We start from the raw sequence: 13719 nt of genomic DNA, 5'->3' as shown, positions 1-13719 counted from the left end.
TGTGAGCATAAGCCAGAAGTACTCCTTATTAGCTAGAAGGTGGGTACTGTGTGGAGGGGGTGAGGAGGGGTGTGGCTTGACTGGAGTGACAGTTGGCAGTCACTTGACAACCTAGAATGACTGTGGGTGTGGCACTGATAAAAGGGGCTGGGGGGTTGGGGATGTGGCTCAAGCGGTAGCGTGCTCGCCTGGCATGCGTGCGGGCCCGGGTTCAATCCTCAGCACCACACACAAACAAAGATGTTGTGTCCGCAGAGAACTAAAAAAAAAAAATATATTAAAATTCTCTCTCTCTTAAAAAAAAAAAAATCTGCTTTAAAAAAAAAAGGGGGGGGGTGGGGCCTAAGTGGAAAAAAAGGGTTCCAAAAGTGATAATAAAATGACTTTTCAATCATTCCCAGCAAAAAAGATGGTAAGATAAATACTAAAGATGGTAAGAAACCATAAGTACAGCATTCAAGATATATGGGATAACATAAAAAGACCAAATTTAAGAGTTACTGGGATAGAGGGAGGCATAAACCAAACCAAAAAAATGAACAATCTATTCAATGAAATAATATCAGAAAATTTGTCAAACATGAAGAATGAATTGGAAAATCAAATACAAGAGGCTTACAGGACTCCAAATGTACAAAATCATAACAGATCCACACCAAGGCACATTGTAATTTAAATGCCTAGCATACAGAATAAGGAGAGAATTTAAAACCACAAGAGGAAGGAATCAGATTACATATAGGGGGAAAACAATTAGGATATCTGCAGATTTTTCAACCCAGACCCTGAAAGCTAGAAGGTCCTGGAACAACATATACCAAGATCTGAAAGAAAATGGATGCCAATCAAGAATCTTATATCCAGCAAAATTAAGCTTTAGATTTGATGACAAAATAAAAACTTGCCATGATAAACAAAAGTTAAAAGGATTTACAACTAGAAAGCCTGTAGTACAGAACATCCTTGGCAAAATATTCCATAAGGAGTAAACAAAAAACAATAAAAATCAGCAAAGGGAGGTATTATGCTAAAGGAAATATCAAGTTAAATACCAAAAATAAATAAATACAACCAGGAATACAAATCATGTCTCAATAATAACCCTGAATGTTAATGGCATAAATTTACCAATCAAGAGAGACAGACTGGCAGATTAGATGGAAAAAAAAGACCCAATAATATGCTGCCTGCAAGAGACTTATCTCATTGGAAAAGACATCCACAGACTGAAGGAGAAAGGTTGGGAAAAAATATACCACTCACATGGACTGCAGAAACAAGCAGGGGTTTTTATCCTCAAATCAAATAAAGTAGGCTTCAAGCCAAAGTTAATCAAAAGGGATAAATAAGAACATTTCATATGGCTTAAAGGAACCATACATCAACAAAAGTAATAATTATAAATATATATATATATATGCCCCAAACAATGGAGCATCTACATTCATCAAACAAACTCTTCTCAAGTTCAAAAATCAAATAGGCCAAAACACAATAATTCTGGGTGACTTTAACTTACCTCTTTCACCACTGGATAGATCTTCCAAACAAAAGCTAAACAAAAAAAACTACAGAACTCAGTAATACAATCAATAACTTAACAGACATATAGAATAGAGTATTTCATCCATCAACAAATGAATACACTTTCTTCTCAGCAGCACATGGATCCGTCTCTAAAACAGACCATATATTATGTCACAAAGCAACTCTTAGCAAATACAAAAAAGTAGAGATACTACCCTGTATTCTGTCAGATCGTAATGGAATGAAATTAGAAATCAATGATAATATAAAAAACAGAAACTACTCCAACACCTGGACAATAAATAATATGCTATTGAATGAACAAGGGGTTGCGAAAGACATCAAGGAGGAGATTTAAAAATTCTTAGAGGTAAATAAGAACACTGACACAACATATCAAAATCTCTGGGAAACTACTAAGGCAGTACTAACAGGAAAACTCATTGCATGGAATTTGTTCCTTAAAAGAAGAAAAAGTCAACAAATAAGTGACCTAACATTACATCTCAAAGCCCAAGAAGACAAAGAATAAACCAAGGCCAAAAGCAGTAGAAGACAGGACATAATTAAAATCAGAGCTTAAATCAATGAAATTGAAACAAAAGAAAAAATTAAAAAAAAGAAAAAGTTGGTTATTACAAAAAATAAATAAAATTGATAAACCCTTAGCTATACTAACAAAGAGAAGGAAAGAGAAAATTTAAATTACTAACATCCATGATGACAAAGGAAATATCACGATGGACACTACAGAAATACAGAATATAAATTAGAAATTATTTTGAAAATTTGTACTCCAATAAAATAGAAACTATCAAAGGCACTGAAAAATCTCTAGAGTCATATGATTTCCCCAAACTGAATCAGGATGATATGCACAAGTTAAACAGATCAATTTCAAGCAATAAAATAGAAGATGTCATCAGAAACCTATCAACCAAGAAAAGCATAGGACCGGATGAATACACAGATGAGTTCTACAAGACATTCAAAGAATAAATACCAACACTTCTCAAATTATTTCATGAAACAGAAAAAGAGGGAATACTTCCAAACTCATTCTATGAGGCCAATATCATCCTGACTCCAAAACCAGAAAGAGAACATATCAAAGAAAGAAAACTTCAGACCAATATCTCTAATGAACACAGATGCAAAAATTCTCAATAAAATTCTAGGAAATCAAATACAAAAACATATAAAAGATAGCATACCACGATCAAGTAGCATTCATCCCAAGGGTGCAAGGATGGTCCAACATATGGAACTCAATAAATGTAATTCATTGTGTCAATAGACATAAAAGAATCATATGATCATCTCAATAGATACAGAAAAAACACTCAACAAAATACAACACCCCTTCATGTTCAAAACACTAGAAAAACTAGGGATAACAGGAACATATCTCAACATTATAAAAGCTATCTATGCTATGTCCAAGGGCAATATCACTCTAAATGAAGAAAAATTGAAAGCATTCCCTCTAAAAACTAGAACAAGACAAGGATGCCCTCTTTCACCTCTTCCATTTTAACATAATTCTTGAAACTCTAGCCAGAGCAATTAGACAGAAAATAGAAATTAAAGAGATGTGGATAGGAAAAGAAGAACTCAAACTATCACTATTTGCCAATGACAGGATTCAATATCTAGAGGATCCAAAAAATTCCACCAGAAAACTTCTAGAACTTATAAGTGCATTCGGCAAAGTAGCAGGATATAAAATCAACACCTATAAATCAAAAGCATTTCTGTACATCAGTGACAAATCCTCTGAAAGAGAAACTAGTAAAACTAACCCATTTACAGTAGTCTCAAAAAAATCAAATAAAATACTTGAGAATCAACTTAATGAAAGAGGTGAAAGACCCCTATGATGAAAACTATAGAACACTAAAGAAAGAAATTTAAAAAGACCTTAGAAGAGAGAAAAATCTCCCTTGTTCTTAGATAGGCAGAATTAATATTGTCAAAATAACCATACTACCAAAAGCACTATATCAATTTAATGCAATTCCAATCAAAATTCCAATGACATTCTTCATATAAATAGAAAAAGCAGTCATAAAATTCCTCTGGAAAAACAAGAGACCAGAATAGCCTACAACGAGTAGACATTTGGACTGGAAGCCTTGGCTCTAGTAGTCAGATTCGATACAAATTATTAACTGAGAAAAATAGCTGATTAAGAGCTAGAGACTTGAGTGCTAGCAGATGAATTCAAATTCTAGGTACAAATTACACTGGCATTCTAACTTTGAAAAAGTAACTATCTCTTTATACATTAATTTCCTCATCTGTGAAATGGAGACGTAATCTCTCTCTCATTGGTCACTGTGAAGCCAAATGAAAAGAATATATCTGATGTGGGAGGGATGCTGACTAGCATGTGACTGGGTCCATCTCCCCTGCTGAGTGGTGTGATCAGGCTGCTAGATAGCCTGGATCTTCTAGGGTTCCAGCCACTATGTCTCCTGCATAGGCGTGCCTTCCTACAGCCCCATGGATCGAGCTACACTCACCTGTTCCTTTGCAACATTACTTCTTGCCCTGTTTCGGATAGAATGTTCCATGGAATCACCTTTTGTGTGTCCCCTTCTCTTACACAGCCCTTGGGTGTGGCCTGTCTATATGTCAGTCAACCTGCTGACAGCAGACATCATGAAGCTAGACTCAGCCCCTTGAAAACTGACCTCTTGCCTCATTTGAATAGCTTCTCCTCCATAAAAGGGGCCAGCACATGGTCTCTTCTCTTTCTGTGCCAAGGGACCCTTAAGGTCAGAGGAGCTGTCACAGCACCCCCAAAGATAAATGTATTTCTGTCTCTTGTGTGGTATTTTGAGCAGCCCAATTAGCCCAGTTCCCCTGGAGTGACCCCTGAGTGTTTTAGTTGCGAGCAACCTGCAAGTGATGTCCCTGGGTGGGCAAAAAGGTCTAAGTGCTTAAACCGCCTGAACAAAAGCCATAATCCGAAGCACTCAGACAGAAGCAGAAACATAAGCACTCAGCATTAGCAAAGACAACAACACAACTTGACAACATCAATGGCAACTAGTATCTGTATACCAAATCCAATACTTTGTTTATAGAGAAGACTGTAAAGGAAGTTACATTCTTCTACTTTGCTGCCATAACAGATTAAGATGCTTAAAAAAACAGAAGTTTGTTTTCTTACATTTATGGAGACTGGAAGTACAAAATCAATGTGCTGGCAAGGTTTGGTTTCTGATGAACCTTCCTTTGCTAGCTTTGCTAGAAAGCAACCTTATTGCTATGAAGTGGTCTTTTTTTCTGCAAACATTCACTCCTGATGTATCCTCTGTTATGAGAACATCAGTCCTATTGGATTAGCAGCTTACCCTAATGGTCTCCTTTAACGTCAATTACCTCCTTAATCACCTTACCTCCAAATATAGTCATGTTGTGATTTATGGCTTTACCATATGAATTTGGAATGGGATAAAATTCAGTCCATAACAGAGAGAAAACACTTTTAAATAAATAACAATTTATATTAAAAATATTTATATTTACCACAATGGAGAAATTAAGGTTAAGTAAAACTTCTATTAGGTTTTATACAAAGTATCATAAATTTGTGCAAAATATTACCTAGACCACATATAATTAAATAAAAAAATAATATTAATGCATGTAAACTGCCACTGTATGCTGATAAAAACACATTTGCTCTACAATACAAACTTCAAAATGTGTTTACCCACAATGGCTGAAACTAAAATGATAGAGATAATATTAACTATAACTTTAATCAAATCATATATTTTATTTTAATACTTATTATATTTATTAACTTAATGAAATATAGTTTTATTTGGCAAGCAAAAATGTATCAACTATAACCCACTATACTATGTATTACCAAAATGAAATACAACTTTTTTTTTACCTGTTGAAAAACATCTGTTCCTTCATCATAGTCCACCATACTGAAAAACAGTTTGTTACAAAAAGCAGATGAATAGCGCCAGGAGTTAGCCAATATCTGGTATTCTTCATTAGCTTGCCTAAAAAGGTAATGGAGCAAATAGAAAACATATCAATATTCAAATAAAAAAGTCTCTAATAGGACAAGTAATCTAGGGCAAGAACTGACAAGTTCTGGTATGAACTGCAAGCTAATAATACAAGTATGGTCTACAAGATAATGTTTATAAAAATAAATAAGAACATATTTTATGAGATGAAATTACATACAACTCAAATTTTGCTGCCCATTAATAGTTATATTGCAGTGCAGTCATACTGACTGATTTAAGTATTTCTTAGGGCTACGCTGTAAGGTAAAGGTGAATAGTTGCAACAAAAACTGCTGGGCCAAAAGTTTGACATGCTCTTTTAAAATTTACCAACATTTGTTCAAGGGAATAAAAACATTCTGTGGCATTTGCTATACATATATATGAAATTTTCCAATAATTTTTAGTAAAAGGCACACAGCAATTTTTTAAAATATTTTCATTTGAGTTTAACAGAACAACAAAAATCCTAAGAAAATGTAAAGTTTTAAAGCTATAAATACAGGTATACTTCACCTTTATGTATTTATGTAAAAATGCTTTTAATAAACCTAAAATTAAGCACCAATTTCTCTGAGTACTAAACCAGCTGCCACAAACCTTTTTCTAAGATAATATTAATTCCTGTATTGAACCTATTTTTATTGAACATTTGCCGATTTTCCAGATGATGATATTTCCTACTAGATCTAGGGGAAGGAGAAACAGAGAAATGGCATTGCGGAAAGAACATAAGAGAAACCAGAAGCAAGAAGTTTAAAAAAAAAGAATGCTTCTTCTATATAGTTAACTATTCTCAACTGTTTCTCTCGTCCGCTTCCCCCAAAATGTAAGAAATACAAAGGTAAAGTCCCAAACAGACTGAAACTAGCAGCAGATAAGAAATTTAAAGAAATATTAGAAAATAACTAGTGGACAGATTTGATAGAGAAAGCTACAATCTAAGAGGCAATTACAGAACAGTAAGAAATGAGGAAAAACACTAGATTCATAAGCAGCAGAGTCTAGAGATAAAAAAATGATCTGAAAATAAGGGTCTTATAATTAAACTTCTACTATTTGTATAAATAGTACACACAAACTTTTGCCCTCCCCAATCCCAGTGTCAGCCTTTCTATTGTTTAATGACTAGACTATAAAAAAAAAATCATCAGATATGAGAGGAAAACCTCACATAATTTTAAAACAAATTCCCCGAACAAAAGCAGATTCCATAGGTCAAAACACTAAAAAGAAAATGCTGATAGACTTAGAAAAAGTAAAAGACAAGCATAAATTCTTGTGAAATAATACTGTTGAGTCGGAGACAGACAAGAAAGAAAGAAGGAAAGAGAGAGAGAGAAAAGAAAAAAGAGTTTATTACTTAATTTTTGTTTGCATTAGTTCTCACTGCCCCCAATCTCAGAGTAACACAAAGGCCCCTCATGGATGCCTACACTTATAGTCGCTTGTGTTACAGGAGAGAAATACTAAGTTTGGAGGACTGTTAACAAGCCTGTGCTCTGTGCTTTAGTTGTCTGAGACATCTAACTCCTCAAAGCTTATCGCTATACACAAAACCCTGAGAAACTGCACAGGCAAAAGAGCAGCCAAGCCTTTCGTGGCATACCCAGGAAAAATGTGCAGGATGCTCAGGGCACATGGTACACATACTTGTCCAACCAACAGTATTCACCCCAAAAAGAAAGAAAGATGAAAAAAATGAAGGAAGAAAAGGAATATAAGAAACAAAGTAAAAGAGATAGCTCAAATTAAATATGAACATTAGAAGATAGTTTTTAAAAATTCATAGAACAAAAAAGACAGAGGTAGAATATAAGTGGAAGAGGGAAGAAAGTAACCTGGAACTATAATCCAATAAACCACCTCAAAACAAGTCTAAATGCATAAATAATAACAACAACAACAAAAAAAAATAGACAAATGAGGTTATGCAGAACTAAAAAGCTTCTAGGCAGTACAGGAAATAATCGACACAGTAAGACACAACCTACAGAATGGGAAAAAATATCTGCACACTATCTGACAAAGCATTAATATCTAGACTATATAAGGAACTCAACAGCAATAAAAAAAAAAGCAAATAGTCCAGCTTAAAAGTGGGCAAATAAACTGAGTAGAGTAGCTCAAAAGATACAGACAAAAGTCCTCCACATCATTAGGGATATAGGAACGAAATCCAAACCACATCCTGAGATATCTCACCCAAGATATGGCTATAATCAAAAAGATAAAACAAGTGCTGTCGAGGACATGGGGAAAGAGGTACTCTTAGACATTGTTGGTAGAAATATAAGTTAGTAAAGCCACTATGAAAAAACTAATGCAAACTAAAGCCTTAAAAAAAAAGAAAGAAAGAAAGAAAAGAAAAGAAACACAACTATTGTGTGATGCAGCTATCCCATTCATGAATTTTTATTCAAAGGCAATGAAATATCAAATAGATACCTGTTCTCCCATATGTATTACAGCACTATTCAAAATAGCCAGGATATAAAATCAACCATTCATCAATGAGTAAAGAAAATACAGTAGATACACACAATGGAGTACTAGTCAGTCATCAAAAGGACACAGTCCTGTCATTTATGTATGAATACAACTGGAGATTAGTAATGTTGAGCATTAGGCAAGCACACAGAAACAAGGACCAAATATGATTTCACTCATATGAAGAATATAAAAAAGGTAAACTGACATAAATTGTTAGCAGAATAATTATTATCAGAGGGCAGAGGGTGAGACTGGGGTATATGGAGAAACTGTTTAATAATTTTCATTTATAGCTAGATAAGAGCTATGAATGTTGGTTTTCTATTGTGAATTATGATTATAGCTAATAGTAATGTATCACATAGTCCTAAATAGCTAGAGGAAAGAATTTTGAATTTTATCATGAAAGAATGATAAATGTTTGAGATGATAGGCAATCTAAGTATTATAAACTGATAAGAAAAATATAACAAAATACCCTCTAGTACATCCCAAAATATACAAGAATTTTTACCAATCAACAAAAAAGCTTTTTAAGACATTATTTGGGAGGAAAAAAGAAACAGATGATGATTTTAGATATAATTAAAAGAGACTACTCCTTAAAATTAGAATGATTTCCCAGGTTTTGAATAAGAGGAATGAAAAAAGACCAACATCGAGAAACATTGTGATATTTCAAAACACTGGATTAACAGAAGATTTTAAAGGTTTTCACAGAAAAAATGTTCATAACTGGCAAACAGTAAAAGTGGATGTTTGGTCACTTACAATATTAGACTCTGACAGATAAAACCAAGTTCTTCAGAGTTCTGAGGGAATATTTTCCATTTAAAATTCTACAATGACACAATCAAATTTGAAATAAACATGTTGAAATGTAGGGATCTAAAGTTTACTTCCTGCACATTTGTTTAGGAAATTACATTAAGATATAATCAAGAGAAAAGGCAGTATAATGAAAAAGTGAGAAAACATGAGAAAATGAGAGAAACATTACCAGAGGGGATGAAAAAGCAAGTAAAAATGTGGTGAGATAGGAAAGGTAGAAAATGTGTAAAAAAGCTGCAATCTAATTCTGAAGCTATGAAGTAGTCACTACAAATTTGAATAGGAATTTAATTGTACATGTAGATGAAGAGAATAGGTGCTAGACAATAATTAAAATCAGAAATTGCTGTAATATTTACTATATTAAGAAAGACATATTTGCTACCACAAAAGGAAAAGAAGAAAACAATGAACATAAGAGGCAAGGTCAAGAAAAGAGGCAAATTAAAATGGAGCATAATTTCCATCAATCGGTGAAGAAAACAATTAATTATTCTGAATGCTCTCTTTTGTTTGGGGCAGGTGTCATACACAACTGTCCTACAGAAAAGTAGGACATAAATATAACCTCCTATTTTTTTTTTTTTTTTTTTTAATTTTTTATTGTGGGTTGTTCAAAACATTACAAATTTCTTGACATATCATATTCCACACTTTGATTCTAGTGGGTTATGAACTCCCACCTTCACCCCATACACAGATTGCAGATTCACATCAGTTACACATCCATTGATTTACAAATTGCCATACTAGTGTCTGTTGTGCTCCGCTGCCTTTCCCATCATCCACCCTCCCCCCTCCCCACCTCTCCCCTCCCCTCCCCTCCTCTCTCTCTACCCCCTCCACTGTATAACCCTGAGGGTCTCCTTCCATTACCGTGCAATTTACCTTCTCTCTCCCTTTCCCTCCCACCTCTCATCCCTGTTAAATGTTAATCTTCTTCTCCTGTTCTTCGTCCCTACTCTGTTCTTAGTTACTTTCCTTATATCAAAGAAGACATTTGGCATTTGTTTTTTAGGGATTGGCTAGCTTCACTTAGCATAATCTGCTCTAATGCCATCCATTTCCCTGTAAATTCTATGATTTTGTCATTTTTTAATGCAGAGTAATACTCCATTGTGTATAAATGCCACATTTTTTTTATCCATTCGTCTATTGAAGGGCATCTAGGTTGGTTCCACAGTCTTGCTATTGTGAACTGTGCTGCTATGAACATCGATGTAGCAGTGTCCCTGTAGCATGCTCTTTTTAGGTCTTTAGGGAATAGACCAAGAAGGGGAATAGCTGGGTCAAATGGTGGCTCCATTCCCAGCTTTCCAAGAAATCTCCATACTGCTTTCCAAATTGGCTGCACCAATCTGCAGTCCCACCAGCAATGTACAAGTGTACCCTTTTCCCCACATCCTCGCCAGCACTTGTTGTTGTTTGACTTCCTAATGGCTGCCAATCTTACTGGAGTGAGATGGTATCTTAGGGTGGTTTTGATTTGCATTTCTCTGACAGCTAGAGATGTTGAGCATTTTTTCATGTACTTGTTGATTGACTGTATGTCCTCCTCTGTGAAGTGTCTGTTCAGGTCCTTGGCCCATTTGTTGATTGGGTTGTTTGTTCTCTTATTGTCTAATTTTTTGAGTTCTTTGTATACTCTGGATATTAGGGCTCTATCTGAAGTGTGAGGAGTAAAGATTTGTTCCCAGGATGTAGGCTCCCTATTTACCTCTCTTATTGTTTCTTTTGCTGAGAAAAAACTTCTTAGTTTGAGTAAGTCCCATTTGTTGATTCTAGTTATTAACTTTTGTGCTATGGGTGTCCTATTGAGGAATTTGGAGCCCGACCCCACCGACTGTAGATCGTAGCCAACTTTTTCTTCTATCAGACGGCGCGTCTCTGATTTGATATCAAGTTCCTTGATCCATTTTGAATTCACTTTTGTGCATGGCGAGAGAAAGGGATTCAGTTTCATTTTGTTGCATATGGATTTCCAGTTTTCCCAGCACCATTTGTTGAAGATGCTATCCTTCCTCCATTGCATGCTTTTAGCCCCTTTATCAAATATAAGATAGTTGTAGTTTTGTGGATTGGTTTCTGTGTCCTCTATTCTGTACCATTGGTCCACACGCCTGTTTTGGTACCAGTACCATGCTGTTTTTGTTACTATTGCTCTGTAGTATAGTTTGAAGTCTGGTATCGCTATACCGCCTGATTCACACTTCTTGCTTAGCATTGTTTTTGCTATTCTGGGTCTTTTATTTTTCCATATGAATTTCATGATTGCTTTCTCTATTTCTACAAGAAATGCCATTGGGATTTTGATTGGCATTGCATTAAACCTATAGAGAACTTTTGGTAATATCGCCATTTTGATGATGTTAGTTCTGCCTATCCATGAACAGGGTATATTTTTCCATCTTCTAAGATCTTCTTCTATTTCTCTCTTTAGGGTTCTGTAGTTTTCATTGTATAAGTCTTTCACCTCTTTTGTTAGGTTGATTCCCAAGTATTTTATTTTTTTTGAAGATATTTTGAATGGAGTGGTTGTCCTCATTTCCATTTCAGAGGATTTGTCGCTGATATACAGGAATGCCTTTGATTTATGCGTGTTGATTTTAAATCCTGCCACTTTGCTGAATTCATTTATTAGCTCTAATAGTTTCTTTGTAGAGCCTTTTGGGTCTGCTAGATATAGAATCATATCATCTGCAAATAGTGATAATTTAATTTCTTCTTTTCCTATTTTTATGCCTTTAATTTCTTTCGTCTGTCTAATTGCTCTGGCCAGTGTTTCGAGAACTATGTTGAAGAGAAGTGGAGAGAGAGGGCATCCCTGTCTTGTTCCAGATTTTAGAGGGAATGCCTTCAGTTTTTCTCCATTCAGAATAATGCTAGCCTGAGGCTTAGCATAGATTGCTTTTACAATATTGAGGTATGTTCCTGTTATCCCTAGTTTTTCTAGAGTTTTGAACATAAAGGGATGCTGTACTTTGTCAAATGCTTTTTCCGCATCTATCGAGATGATCATATGGTTCTTATTTTTAAGTCTATTGATGTGGTGAATAACATTTATTGATTTCCGTATATTGAACCAGCCTTGCATCCCAGGGATGAATCCTACTTGATCATGGTGTACAATTTTTTTGATATGTTTTTGTATCCGATTCGCCAGAATTTTATTGAGGATTTTTGCATCTAGGTTCATTAGAGATATTGGTCTGTAGTTTTCTTTCTTTGAAGTGTCTTTGTCTGGTTTAGGTATCAGGGCGATGTTGGCCTCATAGAATGAATTTGGAAGTTCTCCCTCCTTTTCTATTTCCTGAAGTAGCTTGAAAAGTATTGGTATTAGTTCTTCTTTAAAGGTTTTGTAAAATTCTGCTGTATACCCATCGGGACCTGGGCTTTTCTTAGTTGGTAGTCTTTTGATGGTTTCTTCTATCTCCTCAATTGATATTGGTCTGTTTAGGTTTTCTATATCCTCCTGACTCAATCTGGGCAGATCATATGACTTAAGAAATTTATCTATGCCTTCACTATCTTCTAATTTATTGGAGTATAAGGATTCAAAATAGTTTTTGATTATCTTCTGTATTTCTGAAGTGTCTGTTGTGATATTGCCTTTTTCATCCCGTATGCTAGTAATTTGAGTTCTCTCTCTTCTTCTCTTCACTAGCATCGCTAAGGGTCTGTCGATTTTGTTTATTTTTTCAAAGAACCAACTTTTAGTTTTGTCAATTTTTTCAATTGTTTCTTTTGTTTCGATTTCATTAATTTCAGCTCTGATTTTAATTATTTCTTGCCTTCTACTTCTTTTGCTGTTGTTTTGCTCTTCTTTTTCTAGGATTTTGAGATGAAGTATGAGATCATTTATTTGTTGGTTTTTTCTTTTTTTAAGGAATGAACTCCAAGCAATGAATTTTCCTCTTAGAACTGCTTTCAATGTGTCCCATAGATTCCAATATGTTGTGTCTGTGTTTTCATTTATCTCTAAGAATTTTTTAATTTCCTCCTTGATGTCTTCTATAACCCATTGATCATTCAGTAACCTATTGTTCATTCTCCAATTGATGTATGCTTTTTCCTTCCTTCTTTTATCGTTGATTTTCAGTTTCATTCCATTATGATCAGATAAGATGCATGATAATATCTCTACTCCTTTATATTGTCTAAGAGTTGCCCTGTGACATAATATATGATCTATTTTTGAGAAGGATCCATGTGCTGCTGAGAAAAAAGTGTAACTGCTTGATGTTGGGTGGTATACTCTATATATGTCAATTAGGTCTAGGTTATTAATAGTGTTATTGAGTTCTATAGTTTCCTTATTCAACTTTTGTTTGGAAGATCTGTCCAGTGGCGAGAGAGGTGTGTTGAAGTCTCCCATGATTATGGTGTGGTGGTCTATTAGACTCTTGAACTTGAGAAGAGTTTGTTTGACGAACATAGCTTCACCATTGTTTGGGGCATAAATATTTATGATTGTTATGTCTTGTTGGTGTATGGTTCCCTTAGGCAGTATGTAGTGTCCCTCTTTATCTCTTTTGATTAACTTTGGCTTGAAATCTATTTTATTTGATATGAGTATGGACACGCCTGCTTGTTTCCGAAGTCCATATGAGTGATATGATTTTTCCCAACCTTTCACCTTCAGCCTATGTATGTCTTTTCCTATCAAATGCGTCTCCTGTAGGCAGCATATTGTTGGGTCTTGTTTTGTGATCCATTCTACTAGCCTGTGTCTCTTAATTGGTGAGTTTAAGCCATTAACATTTAGGGTTATTATTGAGATATGGGTTGTTCTTGCAGCCATATTTGTTTATTTCTGTTACTAAAC

General features: G+C 34.7%; 1 protein-coding gene across 9 annotated transcripts in view; it reads right to left on the bottom strand.

Annotated features, from left to right (window-relative positions):
- Tusc3 (tumor suppressor candidate 3) overlaps positions 1-13719 on the bottom strand; it is a 326107-nt gene that overhangs the window by 220731 nt on the left and 91657 nt on the right. For all 9 annotated transcript variants that reach the window (XR_006847592.2, XR_006847593.2, XM_058573132.1 and 6 more), the window contains exon 3: positions 5441-5558. Coding sequence is in view for 7 of the 9 variants with exons in the window: in XM_058573132.1 (XP_058429115.1) it covers positions 5441-5558 (118 nt within the window). In the remaining 2 variants the exon portion in view is untranslated. The remainder of the gene's footprint in view (positions 1-5440; positions 5559-13719) is intronic.

The sequence above is a fragment of the Marmota monax genome, unplaced genomic scaffold (genome assembly GCF_021218885.2).
Source record: "Marmota monax isolate L192 unplaced genomic scaffold, Marmota_monax_Labrador192_F-V1.1 WCK01_AAM20220418_F8-fsc00197, whole genome shotgun sequence".
NCBI classification, from domain to species: Eukaryota; Metazoa; Chordata; class Mammalia; order Rodentia; family Sciuridae; genus Marmota; species Marmota monax.
Note: the sequence above shows the minus strand (reverse complement) of the source record. Positions and strands in the feature narration are given on the sequence as shown.